This window comes from Dipodomys spectabilis, unplaced genomic scaffold, assembly GCF_019054845.1.
Source record: "Dipodomys spectabilis isolate Male_0828 unplaced genomic scaffold, ASM1905484v1 ptg000018l, whole genome shotgun sequence".
Classification (NCBI taxonomy): domain Eukaryota; kingdom Metazoa; phylum Chordata; class Mammalia; order Rodentia; family Heteromyidae; genus Dipodomys; species Dipodomys spectabilis.
This window is the reverse complement of record NW_024870695.1, coordinates 14,410,499-14,435,217: the sequence shown is the minus strand read 5'-3', so window position 1 is coordinate 14,435,217 and position 24,719 is coordinate 14,410,499. Positions and strand designations below refer to the sequence as shown.

At 50.9% G+C, this 24,719-nt stretch overlaps 1 protein-coding gene across 1 annotated transcript; it reads right to left on the bottom strand.

Annotated features, from left to right (window-relative positions):
• Window positions 1-460: 460 nt before the first annotated feature.
• Tbx21 (T-box transcription factor 21) lies at window positions 461-18,769 on the bottom strand. Its single transcript, XM_042673773.1, has 6 exons — window positions 18,196-18,769; window positions 4,023-4,177; window positions 3,676-3,797; window positions 2,433-2,591; window positions 2,271-2,332; window positions 461-1,766 (listed from the first exon to the last, which is right to left on the bottom strand). The coding sequence occupies exons 1-6, from the start codon at window positions 18,687-18,689 to the stop codon at window positions 1,148-1,150; spliced, it is 1,611 nt and encodes a 536-aa protein (XP_042529707.1). The 5' UTR covers window positions 18,690-18,769; the 3' UTR covers window positions 461-1,147.
• Between the last annotated feature and the right edge of the window lie 5,950 nt (window positions 18,770-24,719).

The window sequence follows — 24,719 nt, the reverse complement described above, 5'->3', positions numbered from 1 at the left end:
CATGTTTCCATTTATATTTGCTCCTTTCATCCTTGAACAGCCCTAGAGATGAAAATGGAGAACTGTAGAGATGCAAAGAGAAATCAAGTGCCATTGTTCTCCACATTCCATCTAGTCCGATCCCCTGAAATTATCCTCACACTTTACCTCCCAGGCTGGGTGCATTAAAAAACTGAGATGTCTCTTTGTCCTAAGATGCCTTAGGACAAAGATCATCAGACATCAGATTGACGGTCCATGCAGCATGGACCGTCAATCTGAATGCTGAGGGCAGGACACACCCGGGCCTGGCTCTAGCTCTGTTGAACACTTCTAGTTCCTTGCAGGTGCCCCTGAAGGGAGGGCTGACTGAATGGCTTTGGCTGAACTGGCCATCCCCAGGTGAGTCACCCCCCCCCAACACACACACACACACACACACACACACACACACACACTAGCATGGAAGCAGGACACACTCAACAGTTCCATGTTTATTTTCAGAAAGTGATGAAGACAAAAGAAATACATCCAGACTCCACTCTCTGTACAATAAATATCCTCTGTCCAAAAGAATTTAAAAAAAAAAAAAAAGAAAAAAGAAAAAAGCGTGCATGCGCACAGACACCACGAATGAGACCTCGTGTGGCCACCCCGCCCCCTCCCTGCCCCGTCCCCTGTGTGCCCCACTCCTGTCTCCCAGCAGGTGGGCCCAGGCCAGCTCCCCATAGTCACCTGCGTCCTCTTCCTTGACTCTGGCTGGCTGACTGTTCTCAAATCCATGTCTTCCTCTTCGGGTCAGGGGTTAACACACACATGGATGAAACGGGCCAGTTACTGCCAAGGTGAAGGGTTGGTCTCCAGTCCCAGCACCTCACCTGACTAGAAGTCACAAAGCTCTTTTAGGTCCAGAACCTTCTCTCCTCCATTTTCTCTTCTCCACAGGGCCATCCACCAGAAGCAGCACCAGGTACATGACTGTAGTTTGGGTGGAAAAGGGGCAGGGGACACTCCTGTCACGTTTCATTGTGGGTCAGGAAGTAGGGAGTGAACCCAGAATTCCTTGGGTCCCCTCTCCCCAAGGGGAGCCGGGGTTTCTCCAGCCTGTTTTCTAAGTGAGTCAACCTCCTCCAACCTAAGAACATTGTCTTCTCAGCACAGCATCTGCTCAGTTGGGAAAATAATTATAAAATTGGCCTTCGGCTTCCTTCTCCAAAGGAGAAGGAGCCCCGGCAGGGGACGAGCTGTCACCGCTGGAAGGGTAGGGTGACACCCGCCTCCTCTTAGAGTCTCCTTCGCCCAGTCCTGAGTCACCAGGCTCTGGCCGGAGAGGGGTGATCTCAGTCCACAATGAAGGGGAGCCCTGCTCCTCGGGCCCCCGCCCCTCGGAGGCTCCCGGGCCAGGTTCCATGGGCAGAGTCTGCATGGGGTGGAACCAGCCAGGTGGACCCATTTTAGGAGGGTACCGAGGGGGCATAGGCCAGCCAGCCCCAGGGGCTAGGACCTCCTGGCCCCGATAGTAGGGCATGGTGGGCCCAGGAGCAGAAGGCAGGAATGCAGGTTTCATGCTGACAGCCCGGAATTCCGCCTCATAGCTGTGGTCTCGGGGGGTCCCCAGCCAATAAGGTTGAGGGACCACATCCTTGGCCTGGCTGGGGAGGTCTGGGTAGAAGCGGCTGGGGACAGGATACTGGTTGGACAGGAGAGGTGAGTAGGGGTCTCCTCCCAGCAGTTGACAGTTGGCTCCAGGCGGGGAGGGGACACTGGTATCCACAGAGGCATACATTCTAAAAATAAAACCAGAAGCAAGAAAAACAGGGGTCACAAGCTAAACCAGCTCCCATGGAGTCCTTCCCTTTCTCTTTCTTCCTTCCTTCCTTCCTTCCTTCCTTCCTTCCTTCCTTCCTTCCTTCCTTCCTTCCTTTCTTTCTTTCTTTCCTTTCTTTCTTTCTTCTTTCTTTCTTCCTCTCTTTCTTTCTTTCTTTCTTTCTTTCTTGTCATGGGGCTCAAACTCTGGGCCTGGGCGCTGTCCCTCAGCTCTTCAGCTCAAGGCTAGCGCTCTACCACTTGAGCCATAGCCCCACTTCCGGTTTTCTGGTGGTTCATTGGAAATAAGAGTCTTACACACTTTCCTGCCCAGGTTGGCTTTGAATCACACGATCCTCAGATCTCAGCCTCCAGAGTAGCTAGGATTACAGGACTGAGCCACCAGCACCTAGTCTTCTTCTTTTTTTTTTTTTTTTTTGTTCCAATAAAGGGACCAATGGGGAGGGGAACCCCATGATACTCACGACTCAAAGTTCTCCCGGAATCCTTTGGCAAAGGGGTTATTATCAATTTTCAGCTGTGTGATCTAGACAAAAGGAAACAGAGTCACCTGAGCCATAGATCTGGGGAATCTGGAAGTTTCTGAATCTGGGGAGGTTTCTCCCCAGGAACATTGCGGCTCTCACCTCGGCATTCTGGTAAGCGGTGACAGCAATGAACTGGGTTTCTTGGAAAGTAAAGATGTGTGTGTTAGAAGAATTGCAGGGGGCTTCTGGCTCTCCATCATTCACCTCCACGATATGCAGCCGGGGCTGGTACTTATGAAGAGACTGCAGCACAATCATCTGAAGAGACAGCAGAATGCCTCAGGCGGTTGGCAGGTGTAAGGATCTGCCCTCCCTGTAGTGGCCTAACACATGCTCCATGCATGGTTCTCTGCCCCATCAACCACTGGCCCTGTGGGGAAGCTAGAAGGGACCCTGAAGTCATCATGTACCTTCTCCCGGGCCTTCCAACTCCAGTCCCCAACCTTTTGGGGGGCCCAATTCTAGCCTCTTGCTTCCTTTCCTGCTCTATACAGCCAAAGTATTAACATAATACTTTTGAGCTGGGCACCAGTGGCTCACGCCTAATCCTAGCTAGTCAGGAGGCTGAGATCTGAGACTCTTATCTCCAATAAACCAACAGAAAATCAGAAGTGGCACTGTGGATCAAGTGGTAGAGCACTAGCCTTGAGCTGAAGAGCTGAAGGATGCCCAGCACCCAAGCCCAGAGTTCAAGCCCTATGACCTGCATACACACACACACACACACACACACACACACACACACACACACACACAAGTGCTTTTTAGGGATAAGTGTGCTGCTATTTTTATTTTTGGTCGGTTGTGTGGCTTGAACTCAGGGGCCTGGGCATTGCCCCTTGAGCTTTTTCACTTAAGGATAGTGGTCTATCATTTTGAGCCACAGGGCCACTTCTGGTTTTCTGGTGGTTAATTGGAATAAGAGTCTCACAGATTTTCCTGACTGGGCTGGCTTTGAACTGTGATCCTCCAAATCTCAGCCTCTTGAGTAGTTAGGATTACAGGCATGAGCCACAGATACCAGGAGATGATAAGTGTGCTTTTAACAGGATTTCCCAACCTGAAGAAATTCTACATCCAGTCCCTGAGACACCCAGTGTCGTGGCTCCTCGTGGTGATAAATCATGGCGGTTTGGGATTCAGTGAAGAAGCTCCCAAGGCAAGCTTGGCCTTGCTTGGTTGAAGGTGACCCTTACCGGCTTCTCCCATCCCAACTTCTTTTCAAGGTGGAGTGGGAAAGAGCCAGAGTTCAGAGAGGAAGAAAAAGCAGCAGAAGCCAGCCCCAGGGGCCACAGGAAGACCTTCTGGGATCTCAGCCTCAGGGTGGGCCAGGTGGTTCTACCTGAGTCACATTGTTCGAGGCTCCCTTGTTGTTTGTGAGCTTAAGTTTCCCAAAGGAAACTTCCTGGCGCATCCAGTGGGCTCCGGTGTTGGGGGAATCCGGGTGGACGTACAGGCGGTTCCCTGTGGATAGTTGACCTCTTTGGTAAACAGCCCCCCCCCCCCCACACACACAACAAAACAGACCCCTGAGGTGGGAGCTGTGACAATAAGGCAGGGTGGGTGGTAGACAAGCGAAGTGAAAGGGAAGGTGGGGGAGGGAGAGGGAAGTAGACTTGAATCCCGTGTTCCACTAGGGGGCGTGCCACCTGGAAAATCTTATCCATCATCCTCAAGGTGGGCACATACCTGGCATGCTGCCCTCGGCCTTTCCGCACTGCACCCACTTTCCACTCTGATATCGCCAGTGGTGCTGATCCACCAGGACCACGTCCACAAACATCCTGTAATGGCTGGTGGGCTCCAGTCCAGCCACAGTAAATGAGAGGAATGGGAACATTCGCCTGTGGGAAAAAGAGAGAGACCCCAGGACCCATCAGCCCCCGCGCCATGGCCACTCACACCAGCAACATGCTATGTGCCGGAACCACTTCCACCTGCTCACAAGAGCCATCTGGCGAATGTTCAAGAAGTCTACCGGCCAGTTGGTAAGCACAGTCATCATTTTTAAAAAATGACATAAACTTACAATTAAGTACATCCTATTAAAAGCCAAGATAATCCATACTCAGAAATAATTTCCTGTTTTTTTTCCCCCAGTATGTTCTGCTCTTGTCTCTGCTATGAAGATTATTTATGGCTATCGTATCTGTGTAGTGAGCCTATAGGGAATGGTTTGTGGTGCATTTCCCTGCAATTCTATGTTCATCTTGATATCACTCAACACTAATTGCCCAGTATCTATGTTCAACATCATTCTGACAGCTTGAAATTATCATAGTAGAAGTAGTTACACCATAGGAATCAGCCAATACTATCAGCTGGTCTTTCATTGTGTATATGTGTCAGTGCCTAGGGGTAGAATTTGAGGCCACACACATGCTATGTAAATACTCTATCACTGAGCTATATTCCCAACACATAGGCTTTTTGTTGTGGTGGTGGTTGATCATAAGGTTTGAACTCAGGGCCCTTGAGTGCTGTCCCAGAGCTCAAGACTCTAGTGCTCTACCACTTTGAGCCACAGCTCCACTTCTGGTTTTCTGGTGGTTTATTGGAGATAAGAGTCTCACAGACTTTCCCGCCCAGACCGCTTTGAGTTGCAATTTTCAGATCTCAGCTTTCTAAGTAGCTAAGATTATAGTTGTAAGCCACCAGTGCCCAGCCCATAGGCTTTTTTAAATGCTTTCCTTTCACAGGGTCAGATGCTAGATACTTAACAGCACTGCCTCAAACTTTAGTGTGTTCCTCAGGAGGAGCAAACACAAGCCAGCTCTCCACAGGCAGTTCCTAAAAGAGCCTCATGCCTCAGACCCCATCCTTCTCTCTACAGAGACTCTCTCCCTCACTCTGAAAAACACTCACCTACCCTACAGCTCCCACCTGTAGGCCCTCCCTGCCCCCTATTCCTGAACTTGATGAAGTAGGATCTGTCCCAGGCCTGGGTCATGGGGGATCACCTAATGTCCTAGGTGGACAGGATCCTTCTCATCTTTCCAAAAGAAGGCTATATCAAACAGAATCCTCATGCTCAAAGTCTTGGCTCTTGGGGAAAATAGAAGTGAAGGGGTTGGGTGCTGTCGTATTGTCTTTTGTGCCATAGTAAGATTCAGAAAGGGAAGTTCTCTCCTACACTGCCCATCTCCACCACTTCCACAATCACTACCCCCGTTATCACCATCATGACAACCACCGTCTCCACTATCACAACCACCATCATTCTCACCACTATCTCCGCCTACCTATCGCTACAGCTATGGCCTTCATGTCACAACCACCAGCAGCAGCATCGACACACTCTCCACCTCCATGATCACTGCCACGACCCCTCCACCAACATAACCATCTTCTAACCACCACCTCCACCATCTCGATAACCACCACCTCTTCCCTCTTGGGCATCATTATAACCATCCTTCCACCATCTCCATCACCACAACCACCACCTCCACTATCATCCACTACTATTTTTTTTTTTTTGGTCAGTTGTGGGGCTTGAACTCAGCAGCCTAGCTGCTGTCCCTGAAGTTTTCTACTCAAGGCTAGCACTCTACCACTTTGAACTATAGTACCACTTCTGGCTTTTTGGTAGTTAATTGGAGATAAGAATTTCATGGAGCCAGGCGCCGGTGGCTCATGCCTCTCAGGAGACTGAGATCTGAGGATCATGGTTCAAAGCCAGCCTGGGGAGGAAAGTGTGTGAGACTCTGATCTCCAATAAACAACTGCAAAACCGGAAGTGATGCTGTGGCTTAAGCGGTAGAGCGCTCGCCTTGAGCTGAAGAGTGTAGGGACAGCGCCCAAGCCCAGAGTTCAAGCCCCACAAATGACAAAAAAAAAAAGGAGTTTCATGGAGGGACTGGGAATGTGGCTTAGTGGTAGAGTGCTTGCCTTGCATGCATGAAGCCCTGGGTTCAATTCCTCAGTACCACATACACAGAAAAAAGCCAGAAGTGGTGCTGTGTCTCAAGTGGTAGAGTGCTAGCCTTGAACAAAAGAAGCTTAAGAACAATGCCCAGGCCCAGAGTTCAAGCCCTAGGGCTGGTCAAAAAAAAAAAAATTTCATGGACTTTCCTGCCCAGCTGGCTTTGAACTGCAGTTCTCAGATCTCAGCCTCCTGAGTGAGTAGAGTTACAGATGTGAACCACCACTGCCTACCTCATCACTACTACTGCTCCACCAGCACAGCTGCCTTCCCTCTAACCACTTCCACCATCGCTACAACCACTGCCTTCACATCACCAAAACTACCATTACGTCTTCACCATCACAACCATCCTCCCTCTAATCGCCATCGTTACATCACCACCTCCACGATCATTACAAACACCACCTCCATCACAGCCACTACTACAACTACCACTTCTACCATCACTACAACCACCACCTCCACTATCACCGTCACTACCACTGTCCCCCTACCATCCCAACCCTCCTCCTCTAACCACCTCTTCCATCACTACAACCACTGCCTTCAAACATCACAACTACCAGCAACATCACTAGGGCTACCGCCTCCTCACTAACAGGGCCATCACCAGCTCCAGTGGTTGAGCATCTCTCTTAAAAGCTGGGCAGGAAAAAGAGGTTGCCAAAACAGCTGAGACAAACTGTCATCAGAAATGCCTCTCAAGCTGGGTATGGTGGCTCACACCTAAAATCCTAGCTACTCAGGAGGCTGAGATCTAAAGATCACTGTTCAAAGCCAGCCCGAGCAGGAAAGTCCATGAGACTCTTCTCTCCACTAAACTACAAAAAAAGCTGGAAGTGGAGCTGTGGTTCAAGTGGTAGAGCACTAGCCTTGAGCACAAAAGCTCAGGGACAGTGTCCAGGGACAGAGCTCAAGCCCAGGACTGGCACACACACACAAAACAAAGAAAAATGTTTCTCATCCCTAAGTTGAGTGCTGCTGTGCATGCCTCCAATCCTACTACTCAAGAGGCTGAGATCTGGAGGACTGAGGCTTGAAGGCAGCACTGGCAGAAAAGTTTGACAGACTCCATTTCCAAAAGTAATGAACAAAAAGCAGAGCTGGAGGTGTGGCTCAAGTGGTAAAGTGCCAGCCTAGCAAGCTTGAGGCCCTGAGTCCAACCTCTCCCAACAAAAACCATGCATTCATCTCACACACCCCTGTTCCCATGAGAGCCCTGGAGAATACAAAGCCACCCATCCCTGAGTCAGGAAGCAAAGGGCATGGAGAGTTTCAGGGGCCAAGGCAAACTTTTGGGTGGGTCCTGAGCAGCACCCCCTGACAACCCTGGAAAACTTTCCCAGGAGGGCGCTATTACATTCCTAGCTCCTCAGACACCTGGGCTGAGAAAAAGAGATTTATCAGACTCTTGGTCTTGGATGACTTAATTTCCAAGCAAAACTTGCTTGCTTCCTCACCTGTAAATATCAATAAATAACTCCAGTCTACCTTGTCTCTGCAAGCTATTTAGGAGCCCAAACCATGTAAAACATAGCTCATCTCTTTCCAGGCCCACTTCCATCCAAGAAGGTCTTATCTTCCAGGCCCAGAACTATATTCAAGCTCTCTAGTCTTTCTGGAGGACCCTAAGCAGGGGACTCAGCTCTGGTTCCTGGATCTGGGTCACAGGGGCTTGATGGGCCTGCTGACTGAGGAATCAAAGGTTAAGGATTAGGTATTGAGCATTCAAAAGTGGTAGGAGTTTTCCAATCCATTTTTCTCACCAACTCAATTAAGAACAGTGTAAGGTCATCAAATATTTCCTATATTGTAACTGGTTCCTAACCAAACTTGTACGAATAAAAAATTAGAAAGGGGCTGAGAAGATGGCTCAGTGGTAGAGTGCTTGCCTTTCATGCATGAGGCCCTGGGTTTGATTCCTCAGCACCACATATGCAGAAAAAAGCCGGAAGTGGCGCTGTGGCTCAAGTGGTACACCACTAGCCTAGAGCAGAAGAGCTGAGAGACAGCGCCCAGGCCCAGAGTTCAGGCCCCACAACCGACAAAAATAAATAAATAAAATAGAAACATTTTGGTGTGTTTTTCAGTGCCAGTTCTGGAGCTTGATCTCAGGGCCTGGGTGCTGTCCTTTAGCTTTTTGGCTCAGGGATGATGCTCTACCACTTGAGCCCTAGCTCCCTCAGCCTTTTGGTGGTTAGACATGAGTCTCATTTACTTTCCTATCTAGGCTGGCTTTGAATTGTGAGCCTCAGATCTCAGCTTCCTACATAGCTAGGATTACAGGCATGAGCCACTGACACCCAGTTTCACTTTTTGTTTATTTGTTTGTTTTTTTGTGCTGTGTATAAAATCCAACCGGGCCTTGTACATGCTAAGCAAACACTCTATATTGAGCCATACATCCCTAGTTCCAGAATATACTTCTCTCTCTTTTTTTTTTTTTTTTTTGGTTGGTTGTGGGGCTTGAACTCTGGGCCTGGGTACTGTCCCTGAACTCTGCAGCTCAAGGCGAGTGCTCTACCACTTGAACCACAGCGCCACTTCTGGTTTTCTAGTGGTTTATTGGAGATAGGAGTCTCACGGTCTCTCCTGCCCCGGCTGGTTTGAACCTCGATCCTCAGATCTCAGCCTCCTGAGTAGCTAGGATTACAGGCATGAGCCACTGGCGCCCAGCTCCAGAATATATTTCTTTGAACCTCTATTTACATACCACCAACTCATCAAACCACACCTTGATATATAAAATGTTATTGACAGTTTTATACTTGAAAATACTAAAGATGGGAGAGAGATTTGGTGACAACTCCCTGGTGAGAGAATAAAGTGGGGTTTTCAATCTGCAGAGCCTATGCTGTGGTCTCCATCCATTGGTCTTGCTTTTTCTTTGTGTGTGTGTGTGTGTGTGTGTGTGTGTGTGTGTGCCCACACGCTAGTACTGGGGCTGAGACTGAGGATTTCCTGCTCATGCTTAGTTTTTCTGCTTAAGGCTGGCACTCTGCACTTCAGCCATATTTCTGTTTCTGGCGTTCTGTTGGCAAATTGAAGAGAAGACTCTCTCCAATTTGTCTGCCTGGGCTGGCTTTACAAATCAATCCTCAGATCTCAGTCTTGTGAGTAGCTAGAATTGCCACTATGAGCCAACTGGGACCCAGCTTCCATCTTGCTTTTATTACAAGCAATGGGAAATGAAGGAGGCAGGGAGAAGAAGAGCAAAAAGAAGAGAAGAAAAAGAGCTCTTGGTTTCACTCTGAAAGGTACGAAGCATCACCAGCTTGAAACTCAAAATAGCCCCCAATTTACATGATACTTTGCTGGGAAGGGAATGGAGATAGGTCAGTGCCACATTTGAACCCGCCCCCAAAGCCTCAGCGTCCAAGAGCTCTGCTGCTCCCAAGGGCCAACCCACCACAAGGGGATTCTCAGAGCCATGGAACCACCCCACCAGATCCTAAACACCTGGCACATACTTCAATTTGCAAAATCAAAAGAACAAGGAGAACCAGGTGTGGTGGTTAGTGACTGAAGCGCTAGCACATTGAGAGGCTGGAGCAAGAAGGTGGAGAGTTTGAGGCCAACCCGTGTTACAGAGTGAGATTCTGTCTCAAAAAATAAGATAGTTGGGGCTGGGAAGGTGGCTCAGGGTAGAGCGCTTCCCTTGCATGCCTGAGGCCCTGGGTTCGATTCCTCAGCACCACATAAGCAAAAAGAAAAAAAGCCAGAAGTGGCGCTGTGGCTCAAGCGGTAGAGCGCTAGCCCTGGGCTGAAGAGCTGAGGGACAGCGCCCAGGCCCAGAGTTCAGGCCCCACGACCGGACCCAAAAAAAAAAAAAAAAAAAAGATAGCCCATGCCTGTGGCTCACGCCTGTAATTCTAACTACTCAGGAGGGCTGAGATGTGAGGATCGGTTCAAAAAGAGCCTGGAAAGTTCAAGAGACTTAATCTCCAATTAACCAACAGAAAGTGGGAAGTGGAACTGCAGCTCAAGTGGTAGAGCCGCCAGCCTTGATCAAAAATGCTAAGGGACAGCACCCAGGCCCTGAGTTCAAGCTCTAATACCGACACACACACACACAAATTAAAATTGGACTGGGAATGTGGCTTAGTGGTAGAGTGCTTGCCTAGGATGCATAAAGCCAGGAGTATGATTCCTTGGTACCATATAAATAGAAAAAGCCAGAAGTAGCATTGTGGCTCAAGGGGTAGAGTGCTAGCTTGGAGCAAAAGAAGCTCAGGGACAGTGCTCAGGCCCTGAGTTCAAGCCCCAGGACTGAGAAAAAATAATTAAATTAACAAACCAAAGCAAACCAAACCAGGTACCGGTAGCTCAATGCCCATAATCCTAGCTCCTGGGAGACTAAGAACAGGATTTTGGTTCTAGGCTAGTCCGAGTAGATGCTTTCTCAGTCCATAACTGAATACAGTGGTGCATGCCTGTCATCTAAGGCTCTCTAAAGTTGGGAAAAGCTGTTGCAATGGTATGCGCCTGTGCTCCCAGCAATGGCACAAAGCTTAAAGTACGTGGGTCACAATTCAGGTTTGCCCACGTTGGAAATGGAAAACTGGGCTAAAAATGCAATAGTATCACACTAACCTAACAAGCATGAGGCCTTGAGTTAAAATCCCAGCATTGCCAAAACTTAATAAAAAACTAATTTAAAGTGGGTAGTTTTTGTTTTGTTTTTGTTTTGTCAATCGTAGGCCTTGAACTTAGGGCCTAGGCACTATTCCTTAGCTTTTCCAATGAAGATTGTCACAACTTGACCACTTGAGCCACAGCTCCACTACTGGCTTTTTGGTGGTTAATTGGAAATAATATTCTCATAGACTTTCCTACCTTGGCTGGTCTTGAACCATAATCCTCAGATCTCGACCTCCTGAGTAGCTAGGATTCTAAGCCACCAGTGCCCAGCTTGGGATCACTTTTTAAGAGTATAGCCGGGCACCAGTGGCTCACATCTGTAATCCTAGCTACTCAGGAGGCTTAGATCTGAGGATCGTGGTTCAAAGCCAGCCTGGGCAGGAAAGTCCATGAGACTCTTATCTCCAATAAACCACTAGAAAACTGGAAGTGGCACTGTGGCTCAAGCGGTAGAGCACTCGCCTTGAGCTGAAGAGCGCAGGGACAGCACCCAAGCCCAAAGTTCAAGCCCCACGACCAACCAAAAAAAAAAGTATATGTGAGGGGCTGGGAAGGTGGCTCAGTGGTAGTGTGCTTGCCTAGCAAGCATGAAGCCAGGGGTTCGATTCCTCACTACCATATAAACAGAAAAAGCTGGAAGTGACACTGTGGCTCAAGTGGTAGAGTACGAGCTTTGAGCAAAAGAAGTTCAGGGACATTGCCCAGGCCCTGAGTTCAAGCCCCAGAACTGGCCAAAAAAAAAAAGTATGTCTGAAGCTGGGTGTTGATGGCTCATGCCTATAATCCTAGCTACTCAGGAGGCTACTCAGGCAGGAAAGTCTGTGAGACTTTTACCTCCACTAAAGTAACTACCAAAAAAGCTGTAAGTGGATCAAACCCAGGCTTATAACATAGACAGCCACTTGCCATTAGCCACACAAAAAAGACAAGCTGTCTTTCTGCCTCAAAAAAATTGAAGACCGGGCTGGGAAGTTGGCTCAGTGGTAGAGCGCTTGCCTTGCATGCCAGAGGCCCTGGGTTCGATTCCTCAGCACCACATAAGCAAAAAAAAAAAAACAACGAAAAAAAAGCTGGAAGTGGTGCTGTGACTCAAGTGGTAGAGTGCTAGCCTTGAGCTGAAGAGCTGAGGGACAGTGCCCAGGCCCAGAGTTCAGGCCCCACGACCGGACCCCCCTCAAAAAAAAAATGAAGACCATTAGCCCTCGTAGAAAACATATTTTTACTCATCTAAACAAGTTCTCAGAGTCGAACATGTGAAGGAGAAATAATAATGGCAGGGAACCCACGAAGACTCTATGGAACTGAAGTTTTTACCATCCTCTAACTTCACATCGACAAACACTATGCAATGGAGCTATTTAACAACAGAGCTTCCCCCCAAGTTATCTTAATTATAATAATCAACTAATCGCACCCAGAAAAGTGGGGATTACCAGCAATTAATACACACCCACACACCCGCAGAGGCCCGGCCTCTCCTCTACCATCCCGTTAGATATTTGTTGGCACACTAACAACACACTCCATATAGAAACTCTAGCATGCCTATGTGTGGCACTACCAGACTATCCAGAGTCACCACAAACACAAAAGCACAAAGTTTCCTCTTCTCAGTTCTCTTCTCCGAACCTCACTCCAGCTGCCTTGGTCAATTTTCAATATCTGGAATCAGCCCCTCTGCTCCCCACCCATTTCCACTCAATGGCTGACTGGTTATATTGAAGGCTGGGTCCGGGGTGGGCAGGAGAGGAAGGATCCAGGACAGAATGACTCAGCCAGGACGAAAGGCTGTAGGGCTGTGGGTGAGCCTGGGGTGGAAGAAATTTTCAAAAGGAAGAAAGCAGTGGGTGATGTGGTGATGACTGGCAGGTCATTAGAACCCACAGAGGGACAGTCCAGCCCACCAAAGCAGGAGGACCGAAAAGAAGCTGTTCTCTGAGCCACTGGGCTATGGTACTTCCCAGGTCCAGAAGAAGCCCAAGCTAAGATGATATAGAGGCTGATGGAATTAAATTGAGGGTGATGTGTCCTCTGTCTTCCTTCCCCAGCACCTGACTGCTAAGGTCACATCCAAGGGGAGTCATCAAAGGAAATGATAAAGAACCACGGCCTCCATCCCACAGAGACCTATGTCACGCCCACATGTCTCCTTAACATAGATGCTGCTGGGTACCAGTGGCTCATACATGTACTCTTAGTTACTTGGCAAGATGAGATCTAAGGGTTGTGATTCAAAGCCAGCCAGGGCAAAAAATGTCCCTGAGAGACTCATCTCAAATTAACCACTCAAGAAACCAGAAGTGGACTGGGAATGGAGCTTAGTGGTAGAGTGCTTGCCTAGCATGCATGAAACCCTGGGTTCGATTCCTCAGTACCACGTCAACAGAAAAAGTTGGAAGTGATGCTGTGGCTTAAGTTGTAGAACACTAGCCTTGAGCACAAAGAGGCTCAGGGACAGCACCCAGGCCCTCAGTTTAAGCCCCATAACCAACAAACAAAAAGCGCCGGGCGCTGGTGGCTCACGCCTGTAATCCTAGCTACTCAGGAGGCTGAGATCTGAGGATCGCGGTTCAAAGCCAGCCCGGGCAGGAGAGACCGTGAGACTCCTATCTCCAATAAACCACCAGAAAACCGGAAGTGGCGCTGTGGCTCAAGTGGTAGAGCGCTCGCCTTGAGCTGAAGAGCTGAGGGACAGCACCCAGGCCCAGAGTTCAAGCCCCACGACCGACCAAAACAAAAAAAAAAGCATAGATACAAATGATTGTAAAATGCAGGGCTGGGAAGGTGGCTCACTGGTAGAGCGCTTGCCTTGCATGCATGAGGCCCTGAGTTCCATTCCTCAGCACCACATAAGCAAAAAGAAAAAAGCCGGAAGTGGTGCTGTGGCTCAAGTGGTAGAACGCTAGCCTTAAGCTGAAGAGCTGAGGGACAACGCCCAGGCCTAGAGTTCAGATGCCACGACCGGACCCAAAAAACAAATGATTGTAAAATGCAGATTCAGGTACTTCATTTATGGAAAAAAAAATCAGGGGGAAAATATTGGTATTCATTAATTTCTTTTTTTGAGTATTATAAGTAGCTATCAAAGTAAATCCTTTATCAATACTCATTAATTTCTTTTCAGGTATATATTATTTTTAGTATTATTTTTATATTTTAATTTTTTTTTTCAGTCGTGGGGCCTGAACTCTGGGCCTAGGAGCTGTCCCACAGCTCTTCAGCTCAAAGCTAGCGCTCTACCACTTGAGCTACAGTGCCACTTCCAGCTTTTTCTGCTTATGTGGTGCTGAGGAATCAAACCCAGGGCCTCATGCATGCAAGGCAAGCACTCTACCACTGAGCCTTCCCAGCCCTCATATTTTTTAAACTTACTAGCTAGCCCAAGCTGCTGCCTGGACTCACTATGTGCCCCAGGTTGGCTTGAACTCACAATCCTCTTGCCTAAGCCTCCTAGGCCTAGCAGTAGCGTGGCCACACTCCAGTTAGACCCCAGCATGGGAAGGCCTCCTGGCAATACCAATAGCAGAGAGTTTGGCGGCCCCATTGGTCTCTGTGAACTAGTTATCTCTGGCCTCAGTGTTCTCCAATTAATCTAAATAGTGATGCCACCACGCTCAGCTTTCTTTTTAGGCTTGTTTTTAGTACTGGTTTATATTTTAAGATCTGTTTTCAGAGGTGTATAATGACTTAAGTAAAACAACATCTGGGAATTGCTTAATAATTGTTAGTATCTTCCTAATAGAGCAGACAAGAGAGATGTGTGTAGGGGGATTGTATGTATGTTCCTGCGTATATGTATGCCAGTCCTAAGGCTTAAACTCAGGGTCTGGATGCTACCCTGAGCTTTTGTGTTCTATTACTTGATCTAGTGTTCTATTACTTGAGCCACAGCTCCAGTTCTGACTTTTTGGTGGTTAAGTAGAGATAAGAGTCTCATAGACTTTCCTGCCAGAGCTGGCTTTGAACTTTGATCTTCAGATCTTAGCCTCCTGAGTAGCTAGGTTTACATGTGTGAGAGCCACTGGTGTCCAGAATATAGTGGAATTTTTAAAAATGTAAATTGTTATTATAAAGATGATGTACAGACAGGTTATAGTTATATGAAGAGTACTTTTTTTTTTTTTTTTTTTGGTCAGGTCGTGGGGCCTGAACTCTGGGCCTGGGTGCTGTCCCTCAGCTCTTCAGCTCAAGGCTAGCGCTCTACCACTTGAGCCACAGCGCCACTTCCGGCTTTTTTCTTTTTGCTTATATGGTGCTGAGGAATTGAACCCAGGGCCTCATTCATGCAAGGCAAGCGCTCTACCACTGAGCCACCTTCCCAGCCCAAGAGTACATTTCTTTTTGGACAATATCACCCCTTCCCTTGCTCTCTTCCAGTTTTTCTCTCCTGTCTTACCCACAAGTTGTATAGTTCATTTTCAACAGTGTCTAGTGAGCACTACCGCTCATTTGTTTACCCTTTGTCTCTCCATATCTGTGTCCCCCCACTTTGTCCTCCCAAAGACAGATAGATGAACAAACAAGACAAAAAGAAAAGAAAACAAAAGTAACAAAGGAAAAACTCTGGGCACCAGTGACTCACACCTGTAATCCTAGCAAGTCAGGAGACTGAGATCTGAAGATCACATTTCGAAGCCAGCCAGGACAGAAAAGTCCCCGTGAGGGCTGGGAAGGTGGCTCAGTGGTAGAGGGCTTGCCTTGCATGCCTGAGGCCCTGGGTTCGATTCCTCAGTACCACATAAGCATAAAGAAAAAAGCTGGAAGTGGCGCTGTGGCTCAAGTGGTAGAGTGCTAGCCTTGAGCTGAAGAGCTGAGGGACAGCGCCCAGGCCCAGAGTTCAGGCCCCACGACCGGACACAAAAAAAAAAGAAAAAAAGAAAAGTCCCCGTGAGACTCTTAGTTCCAATTAAGCACTCAAACACTGGAAGTGGATTTTTTTAATAATAAAAAATATATAAAAATCCAGCTGGGCACTGGTGGCTCATGCCTGTAATTCTAGGTATGCAGGAGGCTGAGATCTAAGATTACTGGTTCAAACACAGCGCGGACAGAAAAGCCCATGAGACTATTATCTCCACTTTATCCGTCAGAAGCTGGAAATGAAGGTATAGCTCAAGTGATTAGAATACCAGCCTGGAGCAGAGAGCTCCCACCCCCTGAGGTCAAGCCCCAGGACTGGTATGCACACGGGCACGTGCGCACACACACACACACACACACACACACACACATTAAGGATGTGCATCTAAAACAGAGACAGACTTGTCCAGTGAGAATTACGCAGCAGGGACTCAAAGAAGAGAGGGAGGACCTGAGAGAAGTGATTGAGACACACATTAGCAAGTCACCCCTGGAAGCACCTCCCTAAAACAGACCCCTGACAGACCCGCTCAGCTAGACCCCTGAACTTCACTCCATGTACTCCACTCGTGCAAACTACAGGGCCAGAGGCCTAGCAGTAATGTGACCACACTCTAGTTAGACCCGGGCAAGGGAAGGCCTCCTGACAATACCACAAGCAGAGAGTTCAGAGGCCCCATTGGTCTCTGTGTGATGTGTGTGATGGAGTGCTAGCCACTAGTTATCTCTGACCTCAGTGTTCTCATCTGTAAAATGGGGGGGGGGGGATGGCTTGGCCTACCAAAAAACATAATGAAATAATGGAAGTGAAAGCACTGTTAGTGCACATGGAAGGAAGGCCCTGGGACAGTGTGGGTGGCTGTTTTAACTGGGGAGACAGAGAGAAACCCAGACTGATTCCACCTGAGCGCTGAGGAATGTGTGTGCTGTGTAACCTCGGCAAAGTCTCTTACTATCTCTGGGCCAGTTTCCCTGCCTGGACAGGAACTTTTAAGCCTCTTCCAATTCAGACACATTGGTCCACAAACCTGGCCTGTGGCTGAGGACACATCAATAGGAATTACCAGAGGACTTCAGAGATGAAGGCTAGGCCATAAAACAACTGCCATCTCCCTACGGTTCATCCCAGTCAAGAGGAACAGATCAGCAACAATCACAGGTGGGTAGGTGGACAGGTCCCTTCAGTCTCAGATCACCTCATAGCAATTGTCTAGAGGATCAAGATGCCCAGCTGCTCTCAGACCAACAGCCATTTGGCAACTCAGCCAGGTCTTCCCTCTCTACCCAAATCCCACCCTGAGGACCTCTCCTCAACACCTCCTGAACCCAACCCTACCAATGACATGGTCCAGGGGGCCTGGCTGGCCCTGGGCCCACCAAGTCCCCATGGGGAAGGGTAGGAGCACCCTCTCTTCAGTCAGACCCAGGAGGGCCCGCGCAGGGTGTTGCTCACTAAACAATACCACACAAGCTGCAAGTTTCTCTTTCTTTCCTTACACAGCAGGCTCTGTGCGGAAGCAGGGCCCTCAGCCTCAAAATCTACCATTCATGAACCTGGCTGAGGGGAGGGGGGTGCATGAAGGCCTCCCCCACCAGCTTCCCCCAGGTTGGACTGGGGATGAAGGGATGAAGCCGATTTTCAGGACCAGTCTCCAAGGGTGCAGTGTGGGCCTGCGTAAGCTGCGCTCGCTGCTGCCCAGGCCCTGGAAGCCCTGGGCATTTATGCCTTAAAGGATACGTGTACCCCCCCACACACATCTCCCCCCAAGAAGCTTCCCTGCCATCTCCCCTGCCGAACACACACATACACAACAGATGATTTCAAAGTAAGACCGGAAAGGAAACTTGGCGACTACTTCTCCATGTTACCAAATCCAGGCCTACCCCCCCCCCCCATACACCACCAAAGCTGCTCTGCTCAGAGCAGGACGGGAGGGGGTACAGGGGATGCCCAGGATATAAGTCCCCCCCCCCCCCGCGCCCTTACTGTTGTCCCCAACATTGTAATTTCCCATAGAGAGGGATTAAAAGGAGGCCCAGAAACATCAGGCACCAAACACAAGCTCCCGCTGCCCACGGCGACTCCCCTTTGGACCAAGAGCTGGGGTAGGGGCACATGCCAACTCGGGGTGAAGCCAGCGGCGCCTTTGCCCCTGCATCAAGGTGACTTCTCCTGGGGCCCCAGCGCACCCTCTCGGGTCCCTGGCCCTGGCTGCCGGCGGAAAACCCTGGGCTTAAACAGCCGTCCAGTTTCCCTGGTCCTCACCTACAACCCCACTTCCTCCTAGAGCTTAAACTGCGAAGGACGGGGAGACGTGAACCATGTCTAGCCAGAAAAAGAAGGAAAAACGGGCAGCCAGGCAGCCAGTCCCCGGCGGGTGCCGGCGGCCTGCGGGGCCCCGGCCGGCTCCGCCCCGCGCGCGCCGCACTCACCGCCCCTGCTTGGTGATGATCATCTCCGTCTGGTGCTGGTTGAACTTGGACCACAACAGGTGGTTGTTGAGCGCCACTCGCAGCTTCCCGGACACCTCCAGCCCCGCGGGCAGCGCGTAGTCCTCGCGTGGCCCCGAGTAGAGCCCGGCGCGCGGGTCCGGGATGGTGTAGCCGTCTCCGGGCTGGTGGTAGCCCTCGGCGCCCGCCGGCGGCGGGAAGGGCTCGCCCGCCCCGGGGAAGCCGGCCGCTTGGGGTCGGGGTGGGTAGGCGTAGGCTCCGAGGAAGCGGCCCGGCGGGGCGGGCACCAGGGCGCCCCCGGCGTACGGCGCCCCTAGACTGCCGCCTGCTCGACGATCGGCCGCGTCCTGCGCGCCGGGCTCCGGGTAGAAGTAGCGGTGCTGCGGATCCGCGCCGGGCGCCCGGCTCTCGTCGCTCGTCGGCATCGGTTCGGTGCCCGTCAGCATGTCTCCGCTGCCCGGCTCCACGATGCCCATCCGGGGCTGGCTGGGCACCTTTCCCGCGGCCGTCGAGGACGAATTGCTCTCTGCTCCCCCCCCACCGACTAGAGAGGGTCGTGGGGAGGGGGGGTGGACAGGGGGCGGGGCGCCGAGGAGGGGTGCGGGGGGTGGGGGGTGCCACCCGAACCTGGACTCGGGGCGCCCGGCTCCTGCAGGCGCGCGCGCGCGCGCGGCAGCTCCCCGGCTCTCGCTCTCCAGCGGGCCGCTGTCACTAGCGTCGCCGCCGCCTTCGCGGTGGCTTTATGAAGTTCCCCCTCCACCCTGCACCCCGGCCCCGCCCCGCCTCACCCCGCCCCCTCGCGGCTCACACTGGGTTAATTCTGGACTGTTGGTGGAGATCGGCGAGGTGGGCTCCCTCACCCGTGGAGACCAGCGAATCCCTCCGCACACCCCCCCCCCCCCCCCCCCCGCAGTTGGGTTTAAAGACTTCCAAGGCCCTCTCCTACAAGAAGCCATCCATGATAGCCCGGATACAGACTCCAGGTCTTGTTGGTGTCTGCTGCGTGCTGTGCTGATTGCCTTGGCATGAGGGGTATGCCTTACTTTCTCCTGACCCCACAAAGGCGCACGTGGGCTAAGTTGCCCTCCAGTCCTGGAGCACACTGGAAGCTTGGTCTTTAAAGGGAATGGGAGGTAGCAGCAGAGGCAGCCCACCCCCCCCCCCCAATGTGGCAAGGCCCCTGGGCTGAGCCCACAAAAACTCTCACAGGTGGGAAAGCAATCGGGCTGCCAAGTGCTGACCCCGCTCTGCCTCTGATTCAGGTTCCACCGGGCTTCATCACAGGCTGGGAGGGACTGGGTGAGACTGGGCCTTACGGGACCCAGCCTCGGTGTGCAACGCTTTCCAGTATGTTCTAGCTGCATGGAAAGCGGCTTCGGAGAGCCTCAGAGTTGGCTGACAGGAAGGAAGTCCAGCACAAGCTCTGCCTGCCCCGCACCTCAGCTGATGGGTAGAGAGGGTGTTCTTCCTTGAATGTCCTTTTCTGCTAACTAAGATATCCTTTTTCTCCCCCAATTGAAAATGGCCCCATTGGCAGTTTTATTGTGTGTCAAAGGAAAAACATCCTTATAGAGAAAAAGCTAAGCAGTATGGAAAAATAAGAGCGAGGCTTTATAAATTACCCCCCCCCCCCAATTCTACCCCTCAAAAACAAATAAGACTAACACTTTGGTGAACAACCTTCCAGAAATCTTCTGGTCTCTTGTCTTTTTGAACACATACAGGCTTTTATATAAACACCACACACGCTGTTTTGTGATTTTTTTTTCACTCCACAAGGTGTCATGAAATTTTTTGCATGTCAATATGTAAAGCTTTACATTTTAGAAAGTCTCTTGAAAAAAATACTTCAACTGGATCTCATCAGGTTACAGGGTAAGTTCTCCTCCCCCTCCCATCTTGGCCCTCCCCAATTCTCCCCTGAGGGCTGGCCCCATCTTTACATTTCTGTCCCAGCCCAATAGGGTTTCACCCTCGGGGGTCCATGGGGACTGTCTGCTCCCAACTAGAGCTGAACCAAGAGGCAGACTGGGAAGTGAAGGTGAAGCTGGGGACCCCAGGAGGCTGACATGACCCAAGGAGGGTGGGGGAGAGAGAATCAGCACATCCCCTTGAGGATGAAACTTCACTTATGATTGAGCCAGAAACCCAGGTCTGATCTTCTCTCCAGTCCTTTGCCCACCGTTTCCTGTGCCTTGAAGAAGATGGAAGTTTCTGCCTGCTGTTTGAAGTAGGGCAGCCTTGCTTTGAGATGAAGTAACTTTGAGACCCTGGGCTACCTGTTGGGAACCGTAAGAGCCTTCCTGTAAGATTCATCTGAATGACTGATTTCCCTGGGAGACATGAAACTGCAGACTACGGATACCTCTTTGGGGGGACATTTTTGTAGAGTGCTGAGCTGTGGAAGGACGAATGGGATCTAGTTTCTCCCTCTTCCCTCTGCTCTTCTCCATTCTGAACAGGATGGGCAGGGCTCCTGCCTAGCTTCTAAGAACAGAAAGGAAGACAGGTGCTGGTGGCTCACACCTGTAACCCTAGCTACTCCAGAGGCCGAGACCTGAGGATCACAGTTTGAAACCAGCCTGTGTGGGGAAGCCTGTGAGACTCTGATCTCTAACCACCAGAAAACCAGAAGTGGAGGTGTAGCTCACGTGGTAGAGCCAGTCTTGAGTGAAAAAGCTAAGGGACAGCACCCAGGCCTTGAGTTCAAGCCCCAGTACTGGCAAAAGAAACAAACCAACCAGGAAAGAGTATGAATCTCAGAATGAAGTGTCCCTGAGAGCCTGTCTGAGGAGTCAGAAAGGAGTGGGGGTGGTCTTCTGTAACCGAATGGGCTACAAGAGGGTCCTGCAGCCTGGTTCCACAACCCCATATTCCTCACCCTCCTCCCTTCAATTTCTTCTACCCAAAAAAGAAAGTGCTTGTGAAAAGCGGGGGCTGAGTGGCCCTGGTGTCACCACTGCCAGTCCCGCCCCTCTGCCAGCTTGGGTGAGAAGAAGAACCCTGGCAGTGACACCTCCTCTTCCTGCTGCCACCTCCCCCCCTTCCCAGGCCCCAGGGCTGGAGAGGTGGGAAGAGAGGAGTGAGGAGATGAGGTCCCCTGGGATCCCCTCACTTCCCTGTGGCTGCCCCTCCCAGCCCCTCGATTCGCCCTGAGTGGGGGCTGGTCCCAGTGGGACAGGAGTGAAGAAAACGGGGGGTGGGGGGGGGGAGGGAGGGGGAGGCTGGGAAGAAAGCAATGGCCTCCAATCAGCATCAAAATTTAGGAGGCATACTCTGGATGATAAATATGGGAAAGTGAATGACTTAACCAGAGCCACACACACCCATTCCCATTTGCATCAGCACTGAGGCTAGAGGCTTAGCCTCTTGTCTCCTGAACCAATCAGATGATCCTGCTGGAAAAAGTTTGGAAAACAGAAAACGACTCCTAAGTTTCCCACATCAGCACTGGCTTTCCTCGTCAATACTTGTAAGGATTCAAGACTTCTTTCTAGTTGTTTACCATCATGACTCAAAGTGGCAGGGTCTCCCCTGAAATCGCACAGCACTGGACCACATCCTTGGCTAGGAAGCCGATAGGATGTAGATTTCTGGGATTGGAAGTTGATTCTTGATCTGGGAACAGGGCAGGGGGCAGACAATCCAGATTCTGTATTTAAGGACTCTGGGTGATGCTGAACCTCAGTGGCACTACATCTCACTCTTAGGCCCTCCCCCTTGGCTCACAGCTCGTAAGTCAAAGTGCCTGAGATCAGCAGAATGGGTACTTCAAGTAATAGGATGTCAAATGCCTAAGAGAGTAGCTGCAGGCATTCAATATGCAAGAGCCCAGTGATTCCTCCCAGAATGTAACAGTAGGCTGGATCCTCTCTCCCATGAGTCTAGAAAGCTCAGTGAGGTCTGAGAAGCAGGTATACTGGGGAGTCAGGGTTTGGCCAATGACACTTGGTGGATACTTCAGAACACAGGGTGTCAGGACACAGGATTCTGCCCTTGGAGTGTCAGAAGCTCTTAGGAGGTGTGAGGGGGCAGAGATTAAGGATGAGGCTTGTGAGGATGAGAGCCTGCTTGAGGCTCAGGGAGTGTCTCTAAAAGAGATTTGAAGATTAAAAAAAGAATAGGAGCCATAAAGTCAGAGACTCAGGTTCCATGACAGAGAAAGAAAGAAGAGGGGCTGGGAAGGTGGCTCAGTGGTAGAGCGCTTGCCTTGCATGCATGAGGCCCTAGGTTCGATTCCTCAACACCACATAAACAGGAAAAAAACAGCCGGAAGTGGCGCTGTGGCTCAAGTGGTAGAGTGCTAGCCTTGAGCTGAAGAGCTGAGGGACAGCGCCCAGGCCCAGAGTTCAGGTCCCATGACTGGACAAAAAAAAAGAAAAAGAAAGAAGAGGAGAGAGGCCCTGAGCCAGAGAAGCCAAGAAGGTTCAGGGCACCAAAGGCTGGGCAGACAATAACAGGGTGGGGCTTCATCAGGTGGCTTGAGAGCTCTAACCCTCACTGGCTGTGATCTATTAGAATATCTTAACCTCTCTGGTTTCCTTGTCAGTAAATGGAATTAACTGACCTTCTGCCAAGACTGAGACGACAAAGTCCTAAGGCAGAAACAGAACAGAGGTGCAGGCTGTGCTGGACTGTCCCCTTTCTTTGCACCCAGACATCCATATCTTCCCTTCCCTCCTCCCTAGATCCCCTTTCTCATCCATAAATGTCCCTCACAAATATCTCCTGTCTCCACTCAGGGCCTTGGGCCAGAAGCCAGTTCCTCTGTTGCTGCTGCTGCTGCTTCTCTTCCTCCTCCTCCTCCTCCTCCTCCTCCTCCTCCTCCTCCTCCTCCTCCTCCTCCTCTTCCTTCTTCCTCCTTGGCTATGGGGCTTGAACTCAGGGCCTGGGCATCATCCCTGAACTCTTTTGCTCAAGGCTAATGCTCTACCACTTTGAGCCATAGTACCACTTCTGGTTTTTGAGTGGTTAATAAGTCTCAGGGGGACTTTTCTACCCAGGCTGGCTTTGAGCCATGATCCTCAGATCTCAGCCTCCTGAGTAACTAGGATTACATGCGTGAGCCACTGGCACTTGGCAGTCCTTCTGTTCTACTCTGGAAAGTCCTGTCTTAGTAGGGCAGGATTGGTCATGGAATTTGCCCCACCAGATCACCAGCACCAACTCCAAATCACCACATTGAAGTGCAAATTAAAATACCAGGAGAGCCAGGATGATGGCAGAAGAGACTGAGGCAGGGGGATCACAAGTTTCAGGTAAGCCTGAGTAACTCAGCAAGGGAAAGGCTTGCCTTCAGCTGCCCACGCACCGTACCTGGGGGCCTTGGATGCGAAAGGCTGGGATAAACCAGACCCTGGGGACTCTAGATCACAAATTAAGATTAGTCACTGGCCCCAAAGAGATCCTCGCAAGGTGAAGTCAGGGACCGGAGCTCTTGAGTCTCTTAACTTGCTTGCCCCACAGATGAACTCAAAACTAGACTGTGCATCCACTATCACATGTACACACACACACACAGACACACACACACACACATACACACACACAGCCCCACTGAACAAGTCCCAGTCCCTCAACCCCATCCCAACATCCAATCTCCCAGGGCTCCTTGGGCATCTGGCTCTGCCCATCTACCCATCCTGAAGCCCTCCCCCAACCCCCAGCCCTCAGACTGCTCAGTCCTTCATAGACCAGGGCCGGAACCATGGGCTTAGCAGCCAGGGAGGGGGCCAGGCAATGACAAGCACCTGTAGATCCCCCCCAACACACACACACATAGTGACAGCTGCAGGAGTTCTGCACTCCCCTCCCCCCCTTCCCTCCAGCTCCAGCAGCAGGTGATCAGAGTGAGCACAGAATGGAAGGCTCACTCCAAGGTCAAAGGCTGTCATCCCCGGGCTGTATTACCCTTCACCCCTCCAGCTAGGCAGCCCTTACCCTCTGGCTCTAGACCCTACCTGGGTCCAGCCTCCTTCTCCCTGATCTTTGCTATGTCTGATTATCCTCTTTAGACCTTCAAGCACTCTTCCTTGGAGATCTACACCCCTCTACCACCTCCTGAGCAGTACTGTACCTAAAGTGCTCCCAGGCTCAGAGTCTCCCTTCATGTTCTCACTTGAACAACTCAGTACTCACGGGGGGCATGCCAGGGTATGGATGGGCAGCCTGTCAGAGAGGCCCTGGGACAGGTGTCCCCCCCCCCCCCCCCGCCCTTCCTGGGGAATCTGGCATTAATCTCAGCAGGAAGCAGGTCTGGTTACCCTGGGTGGAGAGGGGGAGGGATGCGCAGGGCTTTGAGTAAAGGGAACTGGGAGAGGAGGGCAGGGAACGAAGAGCCAGAGTGAGGGGCCTGGGTGGGAGAGGGCTAGGGACTTCACCTCTACTGGGCTGGGCTCCCCTGCCCCCCCATCCGGCCTTCTCAACAGGACTTCCTGGCTCAATCAGGCTCTGCCACGCCAGGCCTCCCTTGCAAACACCCTCCTCCCCTCCACGCCACCCCTGCA